Consider the following 19,631-nt stretch of genomic DNA (forward strand, 5'->3'; position numbering starts at 1 on the left):
AATTTCAGCTCTCCCCTGTCCATATTCCCCTACCCCAGGCTGCAGCCCTCTGGCTCTTAGCCTCCCTCCCACTCCCACTCTCAGTCAAACTCTCTTAACAGCAGGAACAGGTTTCTGTCTGAACCTTTTCCCAGGTTTCACCTCTGGTGAGCTGGGACCAGCACTGCCATTGTGATTTCTTCTGGGCGTGTGTCTGGGAAGAAATGGATCAAGCAAAACCTACTGTTCTATTTTTTTAAGCCTGAACAGCTCCAAGAGGATCCTCATATTGCAGCTGGTCCAAAGCCTCTCCACTGTGATTGCAACTGCTGTGGGGTAACCAGCCACTCATACCACCCACGTGCTCCCAGGGCTGGCTGCAGGGACAGCTCATGCACCTCTTCAGCCCATACAAAGGTTATAAATCCTGTGTCTCAAGGAGTCCTTTCTCTGATTTTCCACCTGTAAGAAATTCAGAGTCTACAAGCCTAGAACCCCTCTGGGAACTCTTACGATGGAGAGAAAGACAAGACCACCATGACATTGGAACCAAATGCAAATCCCTCTTTATTTTAGGACATGTTAGTTTCTTACAGAAACAGGCAGCAGCAGTCCATTCACTCAAAAGAAAACCACTAAAAATTCAGTTTTTCACATTACTCCTCAAAACACCTCCAAAAAGATACATAAATTATTTATAAATATGCAAAAATTACTGCAGAAAAAACAACTGGTGTAGCAATCACAGTAGAATTTCCAGTTGCAATAAAAAAGTAGATCCAAATTGTCCCAGGGTTGGCTTCTTTGGTGGGAACCGATCTCAGAGCATTTCAGTTTCATGTTAAGAATAAAGAGAAATGATCTCTCTACAAAGCCAAGTCTCTTGTCCCTCCCACTGAGCTTGCTGTAAAGACAGGCTTTCACATCTCAGCCCCCGAGCAAAGTGTAACTCAGCAAAACAGCGGCACAATAAAGTCCTGGGTGGGGGAGGCTGCTCCCTCTCCAGGCACAGTGTTGCCAGCCCATCTCAGAGGGAAAAGGAGAAGCTGTTGCAGAAGACAACTGTCTCAGGAAAGACCTGCCCTTCTCCAAGGCCAGTTGCAACTTTCTGCATTGTATCTATTGCAAAAGGTTGCAGCATTTCTGCTCCCCTTCAAACTGGGTGTGTTGAGAGAAAAACAATCCCTTTTCCTCAAACTTTACACTCTGAAATACCTTGGGCCCAGTGGGCCAAACAATCCCTGAAGCTTTATCAGGCCTAGGCCCATTCTGTGACTTAGGAAGGTGCACGGTGCTTTGTCAGTGGAGGTACTGCACAGACAGGAGACATTCCAGCTGCTACAGCTCAAGACAAGTAGGTGAGGGCTCTGGATTCTGAGTCAGAGAGCAGGGCAGCAAAACCAAGCACAGCAGCAGAGATGGGGTTACAGCACAAAGACAACTGTCAGCATTTCACAACTATCATACACGTCATACATTCTGTGTCTGGAATACATGTGTATGTGCACTGGTGTCTAATCAATATTAATTCCTCTAGATTATTACAAGTCTGTCCCCCACCTTGACACCTTGGCTCAAGGGCAAATCTGAGCGATGTCAGTGTCTGCTGCTCCGTGCCTTCAGAACGCAGAGTGGGAGCCTCCAGGTCAGTCACGGGCAGAGATGTTGCACCAGCTGCTCGAACTGCTCCCGCTGCTGGTAGATGTAGAGCTGGGTGTCCCACAGAGCGTTCACCAGCACGGCGTCGTTCACCTCGTCCAGCATCACCTCCGTGTGCAGCTGAGGGCTGAGCCTGCGGGCAGGAGACGGCATCAGCAGCTGGGCACAGACATGGAGGTGACCGGGCACCAGCCTGCCAAGCAGGACACTCCCACCAAGCGGCTCCCACCGCCATGTGCTCGCTGGCCCTTGGTCTGTCAGACTTGCAGAGCAGAGACCTTCCCCCTCCTTCAAGGCCCAGGCACACTCAGGGCCGAGCCACAGTGAAGCAGCTGCAGTACGGAAGGGACGAGCCTAAAACAGGCTGTGCAGGGTGGAACGGGGCAGGATGCACATCCCAAAGGGCCGTGCAAGACAACACCTCCCAAAGCTCCCTCAACCGGGCCAGACCAGGCGTGCTGGGTGCCTCAGCTCCTGCGGAGGGCCAGGGTACGCTCCCTCCTGTCACCGAGGCGTGTGCAGGGGCAGGTCTGGGCAGGCGGGTCTCTGGAGGGGATGCCATTTGGGATGACGCACGGCACAGTCAGGTCTGAAGCCAGGGGGATAAAAATAGGGCTGAGCAAGAGAGCGGAAAGGAAGCTCCTACCGGAAATAGGGGACATCCGTCATCTCACACCAGGCCCTGGCACGATCCACAGCTGGGCCATCTGCGTCAGTGCACTGCAGGAGAAACAGGCCCGCACTTACAGTCTGCCTGCTCTTCCCCTGCCTGCCACAGCCTTCCCTGGCACCAAGACCAACTGCACAAGCCCCAGAGGGAAAATAAAAACCAAGAGCAAAGGCATCCTGGATGGCACTGCTCCCCACCAAGAGCTGGGTGGCTTTTCTTTTTCTTTACTTTTATCATAAGGGCAGTGCTCCTGATCCTTGGGACACAAGAATTGCACTCTACAGACCATACATCCCAGCACAGAGTGGATTGCCTCATGGAAACTCCCTGGATGATCTGAATGACAGGCGCCTTGGGATTTCATCTTTATCTGTTCTGTCCAGGCATGTACAGCAGAGCCTGTGATTTCTTCAGGCTTGCTGGGCTATCCTGAGACAGCTTCCCTGGGAGCCCTGAGATAAACTTAACAGGAGAAGCAAAGGACTCTGGGCTTTTTCTCACTTCAGGAAGCTAAAAAGGAGATAAAACAACAACATTAAAATCTTGGTCAGAACTTTAGTTCGGATCTTTCTGGCTTTCATCCATTTGAGTGTTTTCATGAACAACATGTAATTATCATCTTCCTGAAGCACACAAGTGCATATGCCAACTACACACTCCTAACCACAGCTCTCAACTATTGTTTTTAATTAATGACTCTCTCACTCCTCTACTATTTACTAATTTCCTCTGAGGGAAAAACAAAGCTTTTCTAAAGAAAAATGAATTGCTGATTTCTGAGGCATTTTTTTCCCCCAGGTTGCTGAGATGATAAACAATTCTTCCTGGAAAGATACCGAGTTTCACAAACTCACACCTGCAAATGATCCTAAGAGTCACTGATCACCATCCTGTCCTTAGCTCCTTTCAGCTGCAAGAATATCTCTTGGGGATGAGTGTCCCTTTGGGGTACTCAAAACCCCAAAGAATCAGACAGGTCTTCAGGCCTGCAGTGCTCCTGCAATTCTCAAGTTTCCCACTACATCCACAGTCAGAGCAGAATTTACTTCTAAAAGGGGGAAGCTGGAAACTGGAAACCTTTTCTCCTTCCCTGCAAGCAACCCCAGGGGTCTGATGCCATCCCCTCCTCCCAGTACTCACACAATCCACCACCATCTTGCCAAGCTCCCTGGCCCCGAAGACAGTCTTCGCCAATTCCCAAGGGTTTGAGGGGCGGAAAACATCCACAGAGCTCACTGGGACCTGCGGAGGCTTCCCTGTTCCCAGGGAGACCACCAACCCCAACTTCCTCACTTCCTGCTTCCGACCCTGAGGACAAACAAAGGAGCTCTTTGCAATGACCAACAATGAAAGTGAAGCATCTCTTTCACAGCAGCTTCCTGGGGAAGCTCTGAAAGCCAAGGCAAAAGGTTCAGCAGCCTTTTCTTCCCCCATCCTCCCCCTAAGCATGGCCTGGTGAGACAGCTGTAACCCACAGGACTTCAACAGTTGCACTGCCCTGTCCCTTCTCCCCTGACCACACCCAAACCCATGGGATCCCCCTGGAGATGAGTCCTAGGACCAGACGACAAGGAAGCAGTCCAACTCTTCAGTCATTTTGGCAACACATCTCCCATTTCAGCTACAGGGAGCAATAGCTGCCACTGGTTATTCAACTTTTTGAAGAACTTGCCACACCATAGAAGGCATTCACTCTTCAGCCCTGCAGAGTACCACACCCTTGTCTTCTCCATTTATTTTTGGGCAGAAAAAGGCCTTGCAGAGCCATGTCAAGGACCATATACAACCATCAACTCAATCATTCTGGTTCAAAGAAGCAAGGTGAGGCTAATGAGACTGTCTCCCCATCTCACGCCCTTGTTAGAAGAGGTCTCACCTCCTAGCCACTATTCCCAACACATCTCCCCCTCCACTCCCTTTTAGGGTGCTGCCCTGCAAAACCCTCCAGTTACCAGTCAAGGCTAGGATTTCCCTCACCTTTTTGATCAGTGTCTTGTTGTACTCGTGGATCTCTGCCATGGCATCAAGGGTGGGGTTGTTGGCCAGCAGCCCTCCATCCAGGAAACGGCCAATGGGCCGGAAGTAAGTGGGAGCTGCACCGCTGCAGCGGGCAGCGCGCCACACGAGCTGCTCTGCGAGGGACAGAGAGCAAAAGGCCTCTTGAAGCAACTCTGCTGCGCACAAAGAGCACCCCAGCTCCACCAACACAAACTGGGATGGCTTGCAATCCCAGGAAACCCTGCCCTACATGCTTGTGCCTCTTTCTACCAACAGCAGGGTGCGTGGATGCACAGGATGACTCTGAGGGGCTTTAAAAGATGTTCTCACCACTTCCTACATATCCTGTGTAAAATTCACTCTCTATCCATTTACTTGCTGCTATTTTGATAGTGAACCAGTTATGTATAACAGACCAGGCAGCAAGCTGGAGGGGGCTGCACACTTCAGTTACATGGCTTTTCTATGTTTTTCTGTGGGAGCCCAGGGAAAGATGCTGACTGTACGCAGGACTCCTCTAGCAGACCCCTTCCCTCATGTACCGGGAACAGGGCCTGGCTAGTGAGGCTCAAGAGAAGCCAAGGGAGGAGGAGAGAGGAGAAATGGGAACCATCACTAGGACCTAATTACAAGCCAAGACCAGGGATGAGCCATTGCTCATTTTCAGGGAGGAAGAGCATGAAATCTGTCTCTGAGGGATGAAACCTCCCCAGCCAACCAGTTGGACCTTGTGTGTACCATCATTTACCTTCTGGCTGAGTCAGTGGCTGGAAAGATGCACTTGTCTTGTATTCAGTGGAGCGTTTTGTCTCTGGTACAGGGTAATTCCGGAAAAGGTGGAGCTCAGCTGGCTGTCGGTCGCACAATGTCCCTGTCACCATAACCCTGGAGAAGCAGACATGAGAGAATGAGAGTAAAATGGAAAAAAAAAATACTTAAGGTTTCAATAATCTGCAAATCACACTCCTCCAGATCTGCTCTAAGGCTGAACATCGCTGCTGACACAGGTCTAGAGCACGTGTGGGACAGCGTCAATCAGCACAGCCCGAGGCAGGACTTACTTGGGTTTTCGGACATCTGTCATTTTGGTGTTTTCCCCAAATTCCTTCTTCAAGAACTCATCCAGGGGCTCCGACTCGTAGGGCCGAGAGCCCCGGAACACCATGTCCTTCATGCGGAAGTACAGGCAGCGCATGTAGTCCATGGATTTCCCTGAGGTGGGCAAGAGTATTGGCAGGAGCAGGCAGAGGGAGGAAAGGCAGGCAGAACAAACAGCACATCAGAGCAAGGATTTCCCAGGACAAGTAGGAGTTGGGAGGCATCACTCCCAATCCAATCCCCTTCCCAAACTGCCTGTCATCTGCTTGGTTCTCAGCAGCATGACTGGGAAGGATTACAGAGGAAGAGCAAGCTTGGAGCAGATTCCTGTTACCAGAACGTATCAACGACCTTGCTCTAAGGCCTCCGTGAAGAGCACAGGAAATATAGAACATTGAACTCTGCCACCATGCACTCCCCAAAATCCAGAAAGCTCCTCAAAGCCAGCTGACATGAGAAGCAAGCGCAAAGCCAGGTCGAGGCTTTCCCTCTTTAAGGAACATCCCTTCCCTCCTTTGGCAGGCAGAAAATATCTGTCGGGACTCAGAGAGGCAGCTCCCACCACACATCTGCTCACCCAGGAGGAACACTCAGACCAGAGTGAGAAGGGATCCGTTATGTCCTCACCATGTACAATAGCCAAGGCCAAGATCCCTCCAGTGCTGGTCCCCGCAATCCAGTCAAAGATCTCACGAATGGGACGGCCCGCGGCCTTTTCAATAGCCAGGAGAAGCTGGATGAGCACAAGGCCACGGATACCCCCTCCATCCAAGCACAGGAGCCGGTCCTGACTGCAGAGACACAGACACAGATGACTGGGAGCTGTGGGACAGATGCTGAATCACAGAACGCTCTGTGGGAAAACGGGCCTGGGGATGGGAAGCTATACCAGCAATTAGATTGCTGCAGACAGTGTAATTGGTGAATAAATAAATCCAGCAGTGCCTTCTCAGGTGCAAATCATACACATCCAATAAGCCTTGTCAGAGCTGGTGCAACATCCTCTGCTCTTGCATAGCCACCTCTAACCTTTACACCAGAAAGAGAGTGACCAGCCAAAAACACACCCAAGTCCCTTACTACACAGTAATGAGTATTGTGTCATAAATAAAAAAAGCATACAGACCTAAATCCTGCCAGCAGCACTTCAGTGCCAACTCCTCCTCCACTCTACACAAGATGAGGTGCAGGCACTGCCAAGACAGTGCAGAGGAGCTGAGTGAACATCAGGGCAGTGTGTAGAGATGGGGAAATCACAAAGCCAAAACATTGTTGGGTGCCCAGTAGCACAGGTGAGGGACAAAGCAGGGTTTCACCTCCCAAGCTCAGGCTCCACTGCAGCTCCAGGCAGGACAGGCAGGGGTTATTTATGGAAACAAGAGCTTTCTCAAAAGATGCTGGAAAAATTGCAATGTTGATGGACACAAAATAATGTCAGCTCTGAGGATGCCACCCCCATGGGTGTGGGAGGAGAGAATTCACACACAGATTTCACCTTCAAGTTGCACAGGAGCCTGGACAGAAGCTGTTCCTCACTTACTTTCTTCTAGCCTCACTGGGCATGTCCACAACATCTGGTGCCTTCAACAACTGTCCGAGCGTTGTGGAAATATAGAGAAGGTCCTTGTACCCTAGAGGGCCAAGAACATGCAAATGGGAAAAAATAAATTAGAGATCATAATGTGGTAACTGATTTCCACCATAAACAAAGAGAGAATATCCAACTCCCTTCCCCACTGAATAAAGGTCCCTGCAGGAGACACAAACCATCTTACCCACAGCCAACAGGTACCCCCCAAATTTAACTCCACACCAAAGGACAGCAACACTGCCCTTTAGAGCAGGCAGCTGTAGATGCACTGGAAAAGACAGGACTTGGAGAAGCAGATGATGTGCACAGTGGATGAGAGAAGGCAGAGCCCAGCAGCGTGCCCACTACGCAGTTTACTGCAAGCTGTTAAGATAAAACCTAAATCTACTCCTCAAAGTAACCTAGGCAGGAGAGCTGTGGGGACAGGGTGACTTATCATTACCCCTCAGCTGACGTTCACCCTGGCCACCCTGGGTGTGGGGAACCAATCCAACCTAGGTGAGAAGCCAACCTGCGAAACCAAAAGAAAGAAAGGGGGAGAGAAGTTGCATACTCCTGCCAGCACCCAGGGCCAGAAGGTGGCTGTGGATGACAATGAATTGTGGTGAGGAGTTTCTTCAAGGGCAGAGTCCACGATAAAAAAGGGTTTTGCTCTGTCACTGCATCAGAGCTGGAACTGGGTATGGGTTGCCTTCATCGGGCTGTGGTGAGAAGAAAGTCCTGGTGTCAGCAGCCACTGAGATTTGTGGTGACACAGACACACTGCAGGATTGTTCTCTGGCCCCACAGGAGAGCTTTTGCAAAGAAAACCTCCAACCTGAGATGGGAAGTGGTCCACAAGCAGATGTTAGCCACTTTCATGGTCTTCTCATGACCCTCCAAGTCAACTCCCCTGCTGCCTAGTCCACAACCCCTCTTGTTGCCTCTTCCTGAGCTCTGGAGCTCCCTGAAGGCAGAAAGCCCACCACTTAGAATAGACCTATGTGCTTAATCTGGGCAGCATAGACCACAAGGTTCAATACAATCAAATGTCCCACACTCAGCTTTTCCTATGCATAACAAACCCCAATATCAGGTTGCTTATCCTCAGGCTTCCCCCTTTCCCTCTCCCAGCTGCTGGCCTCCAGGATCTGAATAAGTGTCACTTCTAAATCTCCTTGTGCCCAGCACAACACTGGGAGGTCCTCAAGACAGACCAGCACCTTCCCATCTACACATGACCCAGTGCACAAAGTACCTGCAGGCCAAGTGCCCCCTCTTCCAGACATGTGAGGGAATCAGACTTTCTTTTTACAGAGCTACATTGTGTCAGGTCTATAAAACCAATGTTTTGAAGTACAAGAGTTCAGAATACACACAGAGGAAAAGCAGAGAAAAGAGATGGGATCCTGCAACAGGTGAGGACAATCACCACAGAGTCAGCAGGCAGTGAGAGCTTTGACAGTTCCCAGAGCACAGCCCACCTGCAGAAGAGGTCTGAGACAGCACTGTGAAGCAAGAAGGGAGAAGAGTGAGAGAGGGCCAGGGAAGGCTTTACCTAAGCTGTTGAGGTTGCTCCGCGAGGAAGGTTGGCCTTCCAGGAAGGAGGCAGCAGATGGTGCCAGGCTTGGGGAGTCAGGGTTGGGTGGTGGGTGGCAGCGTTCGGTCCCTACCGTTTGCAGCAGGTCTAAGAGCACTTTCCGGTTTGCACCTTAGGTGACGAAGGGGGAGTTACAGATCAGAAACAGAATCAGTGCATGTGCACACCACTGGGGAACGTGCTCTGCCGAATTCACAGCAGGCCTGACCCTCACAAAGCCTCTGGGATGACCTGGGGAAGGGCAAAACACGTCCCAGGTATCTCTCCCTAAAGGCCAGGCAGCAAGACTTGTGCACAGCAGGAGTATCCGCTGCTGTGCAGCTTCAAGGGTGTGTGCCACACACTTCTTTGGCCCTGAAGACCTGCCCACGTCTGCCTGTGCCTGGGCAATTCAGCAGTGCTACATCATCCTGTTGTGAGCCTGTCATGGTGGCCCGAAAGGGGGGAGTGCATGCCAGCTTCTCCTCTTGCATCTCTGTGCCACAGAAGAGAAATTCATCAAGGGCTATTAATACAAAGCCTGTGCTGCTAGCAAAGTAGGTGCCTACTACATGAGCAACTAGAAGCTGGGAAAGCATGTTGGAGAAGCATCATCCATGCATGGCATGTTTTCACCTCTCTCCAAGACACTGTTTTGGCCACCAAGGGGAGACAGGAAGCTGGGCTCACCCTGTAAGGCTGCTGACATGCTCCCTCACCTTTGCTGCTCCTGGCTGCCAGCAGTCCTGGTGTCTCCCCGAAATCATTGGGGATCTCAACATCTCCTCCGAAGACGATGATTGCTTTGATCATATCCAGGTGGTCGTGCTAGGGGACAGGAGAAAGCTCAGTCCAGAGCCGCTAGATGATTTCTCATTCCTTCCCTCCCCTTTTCATTAGCCAAAGCACCCACAAGGGAACACCGCACAAAACAGACAGAATTTCAAAGGACTCTGTCGCTGTCTCAACCCTTCCAGAAAATCGTCTCTCCTTCCCAGCAGCCCCTGCAAAAGCTCACCTTCATGGCCAGGTGCAGCGGCGTGTTGCCGTCACGGCCGCGGGCGTTGGTGTGGGCGCCGTGCGTCAGCAGCACCATGGCGCAGTCCAGGCGGCCCCGCTGCACGGCGATGTGCAGGGCCATGTCGGCCGTGCGGCTGCTCGCGTTCACCTCCGAGCCGTACTCCAGCAGCAGCCGCGTCAGCTGCCCCAGCGTGCACGGACCGCGGCAAGAAGAGATAAAGCGGTCGTGAGGACAACCGGCTGGGCACTCCAACCATCCAGGTCTCATGGCAAACAAAGCAGGGGAACAGGAGGGAGCCTTAGCCTGGATACAGCTGGCTGGCAGATGCCAGCTGCATTGTTCCAAGCACTGGGGTTTCTCTGTCTTCTACCACAGAACTAGTTGGTGGCTGCACAATCTGGCTGGAGCTTCTGGATCCTTTGGGACTGATACACAACTATAATGAATGGCTGAGATCAATGGAGAAAAAACCCGTTCCTACTCCAGCCAGGATCCTCGCAGACTGAAAGGAAAAATTTTGCCTTCTGAGCTTCTCTTTTTAAGCTAAGCAAATTAAAGTCTGCTCTGAAACTCCACAGGACATTTCTGAGAGGAATGGGTTATTGCAGGAGGGAAAAGAGCCCTCCTATAGCAATGCCCTCTGCCTGCAACAAGCATCATTCAGGTGCTCCAGCACGGCATATCACCATCCTGCCCAGCTCTGGCAGGAGATGGACTTTCTTCCACGTGCCACCACTCCGTGCCTACCTCACATTTCCCCCGCAGTTTCTAGGGCATCAATCTGTTTGCTCTCAGGAAACTGGCAGGTAATGAGAAGAGAGCTCCCTCCAGGGGCGACTATGCTTCAGGGACAGTGCTGCAATTTCTTCAACAAAAGGGAAAAGGGACAAGCTGGCAGCTTCACAGCCATGGATGAAATACTAGGAATGAGCCCACCAATTTATTTCACTGCAAGGCTCCGCTGCTCTATTCTCTGTGGCAAACAGCACCAACTGGCACAAACACTGGGCTGCTGGCCTGGGCTCTGACACTCCCAGGGCTCTGCACTCAGACAAGTTAGCCACAGAAGGAATTAACTGGGTGCTGGGTAGGAGCACAGGCCGTCCCCATGGATTTGCTCTATTTACCTCTGCCTTCTTTGCCCAGTGCAATGGAGTGGCATCATGGCGCGGGTCCTTGGAGCAAACCTGGCTGGCATCTGCCTCGAGAATGGCCTGGGCACACCTGGGAAACACAGTGAGATGACAGGATGGGTGGCTGCTGTCTTGACTCAAGACCTCCACTCACATCATCACCCGCCTTCTGCCCAGAGGAAAACCAGGAAAGCCTGCAGCAGCAGCAGCATCTCTGCAACACCTGTGAGTTCCTCAGCTGCACTTTTGTTTTGCTCTTCACAGAAAGTGGGGGCACAACAGGAAGCATACAAGCCAAGTGGTATTGGGAGCAGGAGAATCTCTCCAATTACAAGTTGTGGAGCAACATCTGGGTTCTTCTCTAGTTCAGGAATATGGCATTTCTGGAAACTCTCCAAACCCGAGAAGTAAATTTCTTCTCCTCTCTTTCCATGGAAACATGGGGATAGAACTGTAATAGTTAAATACTTGCTGAAATTAAGAATCTGTGTACTTCCCTATGAGTGAAAAACCACACCTGTTGTGAAGAGACCAATATCTGATGCCTAGAAAACAGGGTAGGTAGATTGATGAAATTTGGTTATCTTCTCCACTACCACCAAAAAAGCCCTGCACAAGAGATGCAGCCCCAGTGCAACCTCAGTGACCTATGCCCATTCTGGGCTTGTGAACGTGTGTCTAATGTTGGGAAGTACTTTTCAAAATGCTTAAAAATCAGCTACTAGCAGCTAGTGTTGTCTTGAAAGCCCTGTTTGTAGAGCTTGGACACTCTTTGAACATTAGGTATTATAAAACATATACAAATGGAATTGAATTTCTCCGAAGGAAACAGGGAGTAAATATTGTGCTTCTTTTGATTCCCTTCCAGAGAGTGTTATTAAGAGTCAAGAGTACCTCTGGCCTACAGGAGATAGGAAAAACTAAGCTTTGAAATGAAAGCTTATTAGGATCAGAACACTCAAAGACAGAGGTACAGCAATTAATACTATCATTTTCCTACAGCTCATTCTGAAAAAAAGCATTTCACAAACATATCTTTTTAAGTCTGTCTTTCTCCTGATGTCTGATACTGAATAAGGTATTCCAGGACAAAAAGGTTTTAATCTGAAAGCATTTCTTTTTTTCCCACACCAGCACTTCCCTGTTCTTTTGCCAGTGACTACACACAAGACCTGTCCTACTGAGCACAGCCCTGGCCAATGTTGAGCAAGTACACAAGTGCCCAGGCTGGAGGGGACCCTACATACCCCTTCTGGGAGAACTTCAGTGCTGTGTGGATGGGGTAGCCCAGCGTGCCCATGACACTGCAGCTGGCACGGCACTTCAGCAGGGACCGAACCATGTCCTCCTTGCCCAGCTGGCACGCAAGGTGCAGAGCTGTCAGCCCTTCGTGGCTCAGGTGGTCCAAGCCAGTAGTTAGGGGTCTGCCCAGGAGCTGGAAGGAGGAGACAGTAAATAAATACACAGACAGACAAACATGCAAGAGCACCGTCTCTTCTTGAGCTCTGAGGACAGACTCTGGAGCACGGGACCCCCCACAATGCTACAGCCTGTCCTCTCCATCCCTGCTCCCTGTAAATTGTAGATCTGTCAGGTGCTGACTGGTTTGTTGCAGAAAAGTATCTCACTGCCACACTGGGGAAACCCTGCAAGCCTGGTGCACACATGAGAAATGGGAATTCATTTTCTTTGATTTAGCAAGGAATCAATACAAAAAACAAGCAAACAAGAGACAGATCAGACAACAAGCCAAGAAGATGCCACCAGAGAAATAAAGAAGAGGATATCTTTTTAATACAAGATTCCTAACTGCCCACTCCACAGCATGGCAAGCCCTGATCTTCATCCTACCTCACTATGCATTAGGAAACTCCAGCACGGACTGGTAGGCAGACAGAGAGCTGTCACAACAGGTATTGGGCAAACGTGGGGGTTGCAGCCGTGGGGAAGAGTCAGTCTCAGGCTCACCCCAAGTCTTGGGGAGCTGACAGACCTCAGGAACCACATGCAAGGCCACCCCTGCCTACAAACCCCATCACCCTGCCCAGCATTTCTCAGCAATCAAGAACACCTACAACTTCAGACTGTCTCTGCCTTGAGGCTCTGATCACTGTCCCCCATGCAAGGCCACTCAGTTCAAACCGCAGGTCCTGCAGCTCAGGAGAGCCCCGGGCAGCTCCAAACTGTCCTTCACTCTGTGGGCAGCACATGATCCCCCATGGCAGCCCCAGCACACCCTTCCCTACAGGAACATTCTGCCCAAAACCAAACACCCTGCTCACAGGAGAGAACGAACAGACAGCCACAGGCCTGATGAAAAGCAGGACGAAGGCCTGATGCAAATAGCAGCAAAGGATTACTTTCTGAGGAAACTTGCTTAACGTCCTTGAGTGCTTGGTGGAATCTGCACTCTGAATATGGGAAACAGCACCAGTCAAGAGGGGATCTAAGAGGCTGAAATCAGGCTCAAGCAAGAACTCAGCAGAGGGAACTGACTTTCTCTTTCCCTGTGTGTAGCTGTTTTCCCATCTCTAGCACAGCACAGAGAAGACCCGTTCTAGTCCCACTTTCTCCCAGCCTAGAAGTCGCTCCCACCTCAATGATCTGGGGGTTGTTTCCTCGCACAGCATAGTGGAAAACAGTCTCCCCATTCTTGTCGGTGATGTCCACGCGCGCGTGGCACTCCAGCAGCTCCAGCAGGCACTCCACGTCCCCCTTGCGGCATGCCAGGTGCAGCGGGGTGCAGCCGTCCTCAGTGTCCGTGCTGTTCACACAGCTGTGAGAGAGAGCCCGGCATCAGGCCCAGGAATGGCCACGGGGAAGAAGAGGGCATGCAGCTGCTCCAGGAGCTGACACAGAGGTACCCTCCATCTGTCCCATCTAGTGTGAACCATGAGGCTGCCCAGCCTCTTGCCAGGGAAGAAGCACAGGGAAGGGACATCAAGCAGCCCTGCCCTGGACTCTCTCCTTGATATGCTGCTTCTTGTCCTGCCCTCCATATGGGATCAGCTCCCTCTGCCCAAAGGAAGGCAGGAGACAGGTTATGGTCAGCAACCTGGCATTGGTGCTGCTATTTGCCCTCCAGTCCCCTAACTCCTCACCAGTCTGCCCTATCCTCGGTAAACTTATGCTGGTTTCGGCTCAGGGAGAGTTAACTTTCTTCACAGAGGCTGGTGTGGGACTGTGTCTTGGATTTTGTCAACTGAACACAAAGTTGACAATACAGAGATGTTTTTGTTATTGCTAAGCAGGGTTTACACAGAGCCAAGGCCTTTTCTGCTTTTCATACTCGAGGTGCAGGGGAGGCTGGGAGGAAACACAGCTGGACAGGTGATCCCAACTGACCAAAGGGATTTTCCAGCCCATATGACACCATGCTTAGTATATAAAGTGTGGGGAGAAGGAGGAAGGAGGGGGACATTTGGAGTGATGCCGTTTGTCTTCCCAAGTCCCCACGATGTGTGATGGATCCCTGGAGGTGGCTGAACACCTGTCTGCCCATGGGAAGCAGTGATTCAATTCCGTGTTTTACTTTGCTTGCGTACCTGGCTTTTGCTTTCCTTTTCTTTACCTCAACCCAGGTTTTCTACCTTTTGCCCTTTCAATTCTCTCTCCACTTCCTCTGGTGGGAGAATGAGGAGTGGCTGTGTGGAGCTTGCCTGCTGGCTAGGGTTAAATCACAGCAGAACTTCCCCATGAAAAAACAAGTCCTGAAAAGAGGTGTCCAAAACCTCTTTCCAGACAGTCCTACCACACCTCCACTCTCAGTGCTTACAAAGTGAGCAAAAACCTCCTCCAAAAATACAGTCCAGCTTGCCCTCCCAAGCTCCTTCTGAGCGCGGACCCCTGGAGACAAGGGGTTCCTTGCCTCAGGATGTGGTTGTGCCGGAAGCTCTCACGGCGGCCGAACTCCACGGCGATGTGTGCTGGGGACCAGCTGGGGTAACTGCGGACGCAGTCGCTGAGCTGCTGCAGCTCCTCCAGGGACAAGGGCTGGCACGAGCTCTCGTAGAAAGGGCGCAGCTGCCGGGCATATTGCTCAAAGTACACCAGGGCGTCTGCTTCGTTGTCCAGCTGGAAGAGCCTGGAGAAAAGGCAAGCACAAAGTTCATCCTGCTCAAAGGAACAACCCAAATCCCGTGTATCTGAGGGAAACAGCTCTTTTCCAAACGGCAGTGCTGGGAACTTTCCTCTTCTTCTTCAACTAGTGTCATCCTTGTTCCAAGGAAAGCAGGGAGACTACTTCACTGGAAGAGAGCATCCCTCTTCCTGAACAATGTTAGGTTCTGCTCAAAACTATCCTGTGGTTGCTGAACACCAACAGGAACGAGCAGAAATGCATGGGGACACATGGATGTCCTGAACCATACCACAGCTGCCTGTAGTCGCAATGTTTGGACTTCGTCCTGATTCCACGAGCTGTTTTGCGGCCAATCCTCCATCAGCACACGCACGGGCCTTCCACCCCTCCCAGCCCACCTGCTGCTTCAACACAACACCCCACGCCCACGGCCTCGAAGCAGCCCCGACATCAGCAATTTGGAGTCTCTGGTTTCCCACGGGATGGGACCCATTCCCAGCAGGGATGGCTAAAGGTCTATCACTCACCGGAACGCGACCTGCGGGCTCTGCGGATTCACCAGCAAGCAGTCCCAGGAGCGAGAGAGGCTGTTCTTGTAGAGGGCCACCCTGCCCTCCTCCCGCAGGCAGGTGTGACCGGCGTACTCGGCCGCCGGCACCTCCCTCACGCGGTACGGGTTGGAGAAGATCTGCGAGACGCTGCTGAAGGTGTCCAGCAGCCGCCCAAAAAACTGCATCTTCCCAGAGCCTTAGGCGGCTTCTCGCGAGGGAAAGGCGGCCACTAGCTCCGCCGGCTCTGCCCTTCCACGCGCGGCGTGACCCGGAACGCCGCCGGGTGACAGCGGGACCGGGAACGGGATCAGGCGGGATCCGGGGATGGCGCCGGGCAAAGCACGACGGGACCCCAGCGCCCCCCGCGCGCCGCGCGCTGCCCGCCAATCGCCGGCACCGCCCCCAGGACGGGCCAATCAGCGGCGTCGCTTCCGGGGCGGGGCCATGGGGGCAGGATTAAAGCCGCGCCCGCCGCCTGCAGGGGAGGAGGGCGAAAGGTGCCATCTTTGTGGGGGCGGGGCGACAAGGGGTGGGGCCGCCCTTCTTAAAGCGGTAGCGGCCCATTGCTGTGGGCCTTTCTGCTCCCGGCAGGGCCGCTCATCGGTCCTGCGCCAGCCCTGAAGTCGAGTTCAAGCCAGCGCGTTCATAGCGCGGCCGCGTTCACAGCGCGGCGTGCGGTGTGCGCCGGCAGCTTGCGGTGTGCGCTGGCACCGCGGGACGCTTTAAGGGCAGCGGCCGCCCCGCGCGGCAGTGGCGGGGAGGGGGCGTGGCGAAGGTGACGTCACCGCATGACTGTGTTTTTATGAATGAAAAGAATCCGCGGGTGAGTAATCGCGCGGAGCGACGTTGGAGGCGCCGCCCGACGCCCTGACCCGGCAGCGGCCCCGCGGGAGCAGCGCAGCCGCCAGGTGAGCGCCGGCCGGAGGGGCCCCTCCGCTCCCGCCCTGCCTTCGCCCCTCGCGGGGCGGCCGGGAGAAGTGGGTGGCGGGGTCCGGCACCGGCTGGAGGCCTCTCTGCCGCCGCCGAAGGCGGGGATCGGGACCGGGACTAGGGCTGGGGGGAACGGGACGGGGAGGGGCGGGCCGGCCGGCCGCGTCGGGGCCGTCGGTTCTTCCTTTCCAATTCCCGGCCACCGCCCTGGAGGGATCCGCCGCCGCTCCTTCGGCTTCGGCGGCGGATCCCCGGCCCGGATTGCATCAGCTTCCAGCCGGCCCGGCTCCACCTTTCCCGCCGTCCCCCTCCAGCCCCTCAATCCTCTCGGGGCGCTCTCGGCCCCGTCCCGACCCCCTCGGCCCTCCGAGGGCTCTCATAACGAGACCGGGGTTCCCCGAGGTGGGGAGAGGCTGCTGGGCTGGGGACCGGGGTCCCGGACCCCTCCTCACTCTCTGGGGGACGGGGAGGGACCGGCCATCGGCGAGGGGCAGGCACCGCTTCCGTGACTTTCACCCCTGGGCTGCTGAATCACGGGGCGGCCACTTCACCCGCCTGCCCTTCGTGACCCTTCGCGCGCCCCCGGAACCTGGGGACACCCGACCCTTGTGCCGGGACCGGCGGTGCTCTTGCCGGGCGGAGGGGCGGCACCTCCCCGCGGGTCCCGGCTGGGTGACATCGCCACGGTGTCACTCGGTGGGGCTGCTGCTTTTACTTTCCCTTCAGCCTCGGGCGGATCTCGCCCATGTTTCCTCCCCGCGGGGAAGGCTTGGCTTCCCAGCACGCGGCTGGGGCATTTTGGGTCCCCTGGGCAGAGCAGTATCCCAACCCTCTCGTGATGGGATGAAGGAGGGTGGGAGGTCCATCCTTGCCCCATTATTATTATTATTGCTTGTAGTCATCATTGCTATAAATATTATTACTATGCACTTTTTAAAAGGAGTGGGATGAGTCATGCGGCCCGGGGTGGGGGGGATGTGGGCAGCGGGCAGGGGACCAGCAGGGCCAGTGTCCTCTCTTCTGAGATGAGGAACATGGGGCTAGCAGTAACCAGCTTTTCTCCTGGCTGCTCAGCAGGGCCGGTGTGAGGAAAGGATGGCTGCAGACGGGCTCTCCAGCAAGGCTTTGAAGGTGAGCACCAGTGGAAACGGGGGCTTGGGAGTCAGGGGGCTGGTTTTGGGGATCTCAGGCAGCCACCCCTCTCTCCGGCAGGTGAAGCGGGAGCTGGGGGAGAACACTCCGCTGCTGTCAGATGAGGAGCTGATGGGGCTGTCGGTGCGGGAACTCAACCACCACCTGCGGGGCCTCTCCAAGGAGGAGGTGGCGAGGCTGAAGCAGCGTCGTCGGACACTGAAGAACCGGGGTTATGCTGCCAGCTGCCGAGTGAAGCGCGTCTGCCAGAAGGAAGAGCTGCAGAAGCAGAAGATGGAGCTGGAGTGGGAGGTGGACAAGCTGGCCCGGGAGAACGCTGCCATGCGCCTGGAGCTCGACACCCTCCGTGGCAAGTACGAGGCCCTGCAGGGCTTTGCCCGCACCGTGGCCACTCACGGGCCCCCCGCCAAGGTGGCTACCGCCAGCGTCATCACCATCGTCAAGTCCAGCACCAACCAGGCCGCCTACTCCTAGTGCTGGCCTCCGTTCCCCGGCTGGACATGGTCCTCCCCGGGGTGCCTTCCCCATGAATTGCCTCCCAGCCCTTCCCCAGCCTCCTCCCTGTCAGGACCTGGGCCCAAAATCCTCTTTCTCCCATCCCTTGACCTCCAGCTCCCTCAGGTAGGGAGGGCTGCTGCTATGTGGGTGCTTGGATGGAGGACAGGACCTCACTGGTGGCCCCCATAGCCCCCTCCCCTCTTGGGTGTGCAGACAGGAGAGAGCGAACCCACACAGTGGGGAAGCATCCCACAGCTCCAAGCTGGTAGGAAAATGCCAGGTGCCTCTTTTTTGTGAGAGGGCATGGGAGAGCTAAATGTGGGCCAGGCAGTCCCAGGAGCATGTGCCAGAGAGGGAAAAGAGGAGAGAGGTTTTGCAGTGTAGGAGAAGAAAGCATGATAGAAGGGTATTGGCATTGGGCAGACAACCTGGACCACAGCTGGAGCAGGTGGGGAGGTGGCAGCATGTCTGAAATCTTTGGGGATGCAGATGGCAAGGGAAGGTTAGCAGGTCAGAGGGGGAGATAAAGTGGCTGTGTGTTAGTGGCTGGTAAGGGTGAATGGAATGGGAAAGCACTGTGGCAGGTTGTGGTGCTGGGGAGCCCCAGAGGTGACAGTGACTAGGCAGGGGGGAGCTGGGAGACATGAGTGGCTCAGCCCAGGCTGTTGTCCACAAAGGGGAGAAGCAGTGGTGCTGTTTTATCTTTCTCTATCATGCACATCCTTCACGCCTCTTCCTGCTGACGGGACGCTCAGCCTGGCCGGGTGTCTGAAATGCAGCAGCCCCGGCAGGAAGGAAGCAGAGGCAGCTGGAGCAGAGATAAACACTGTTTTGCTCAGCACAAGCCAGCTTGTATGGCTCCGCCAAGCCCTCCCTGGTGCCCCACTGCCTACAAGGCCCATGGAAAGGTGCTCCCAGCCCTCAGAGTCAGAGATGTGGAGGCAGAGAGAGGGGTGGAGATGCAGGAGGTGGGAAGTAGGGGCAGAAAGCATTCCTGCTCCTTGGAGCTGCCTTGGCAGGCAGGTAGGCTCCTCCCTTTGGTTTTCCTCCAGCTTGGACACCGGTGTGGGATAACCAGCTCTTGAGCAGGCTGAAAGGCTGGAGAAGAGCTGGGTTTGCTAAATGCAGGCAGCACAGGGGAGGGAGCAGGTGGCAGGTCCATCTCGGGATCTGCTGCTGTAGATGCTGTCCCCACCCCTCCGTTCTGCCCCTGCCTGGGTATTGCCACGCCAGCCGCCCTCGGCTGCAGCCTCCATTCTTCCCTGTAGAGAGGTGCCTGCCATTCCTGGATGGGGCACTGTGGTTGGCATCCCCCACCCCGACTCCTCTTGGGTTTATTTATTGCACGAACATAAGTTATTTTCACGTCCTCTTTGCCATTCCGCCTCTTGGCACAGCCAGGATGTTGGTACAGAGCCGTACTTTATATTTTATATATGCAAATCACGTTTTATCTTATACTTATATAGAGCAAAAAAAAACTTATTTATTTTCTGACTTACAGTATGTGTCCTACCCGACTCCTCTGTATTTTGTAGACTTTACAAATAAAGCAATTTTTTTTTTTCCACAGCAGGAGTGTGTTTGGTCCTTCTTGAACTTGGGCAGAGCTATGTCTGAGACCAGGTTTGCAGTCTCCCTCTGGCTTTGCTGCCGGCCATGCTTAAGAATGTGCCCAAAAAAGATGGGATGGGGGATAGCTCATGGCTTTT

General features: G+C 53.8%; 2 protein-coding genes across 3 annotated transcripts; one reads left to right on the forward strand and one right to left on the reverse strand.

Moving 5' to 3' along the window:
- Nucleotides 1–522: 522 nt before the first annotated feature.
- On the reverse strand, nt 523–15,708 carry PLA2G6 (phospholipase A2 group VI). The gene is made up of 16 exons (XM_059846438.1): nt 15,316–15,708; nt 14,576–14,791; nt 13,303–13,483; nt 11,955–12,142; nt 10,702–10,798; nt 9,572–9,754; nt 9,273–9,381; nt 8,533–8,685; nt 6,945–7,035; nt 6,032–6,195; nt 5,368–5,518; nt 5,055–5,191; nt 4,286–4,440; nt 3,449–3,616; nt 2,285–2,358; nt 523–1,771 (listed from the first exon to the last, which is right to left on the reverse strand). The coding sequence occupies exons 1-16, from the start codon at nt 15,522–15,524 to the stop codon at nt 1,630–1,632; spliced, it is 2,418 nt and encodes an 805-aa protein (XP_059702421.1). The 5' UTR covers nt 15,525–15,708; the 3' UTR covers nt 523–1,629.
- A 398-nt stretch (nt 15,709–16,106) lies between these two features.
- Nucleotides 16,107–19,491, forward strand: MAFF (MAF bZIP transcription factor F). Of its 2 annotated transcripts, none has more exons than XM_059846445.1 (3): nt 16,107–16,247; nt 17,344–17,400; nt 17,482–19,491. In XM_059846445.1, the coding sequence occupies exons 2-3, from the start codon at nt 17,365–17,367 to the stop codon at nt 17,893–17,895; spliced, it is 450 nt and encodes a 149-aa protein (XP_059702428.1). In that variant the 5' UTR covers nt 16,107–16,247; nt 17,344–17,364; the 3' UTR covers nt 17,896–19,491. The 2 variants fall into 2 exon arrangements, with proteins under 2 accessions (XP_059702428.1, XP_059702429.1); XM_059846446.1 differs by having other exon boundaries at nt 16,111–16,247; nt 17,347–17,400.
- The last annotated feature ends 140 nt before the right edge of the window (nt 19,492–19,631 follow it).

The sequence above is a fragment of the Haemorhous mexicanus genome, chromosome 5 (genome assembly GCF_027477595.1).
Source record: "Haemorhous mexicanus isolate bHaeMex1 chromosome 5, bHaeMex1.pri, whole genome shotgun sequence".
Lineage (NCBI taxonomy): Eukaryota > Metazoa > Chordata > Aves > Passeriformes > Fringillidae > Haemorhous > Haemorhous mexicanus.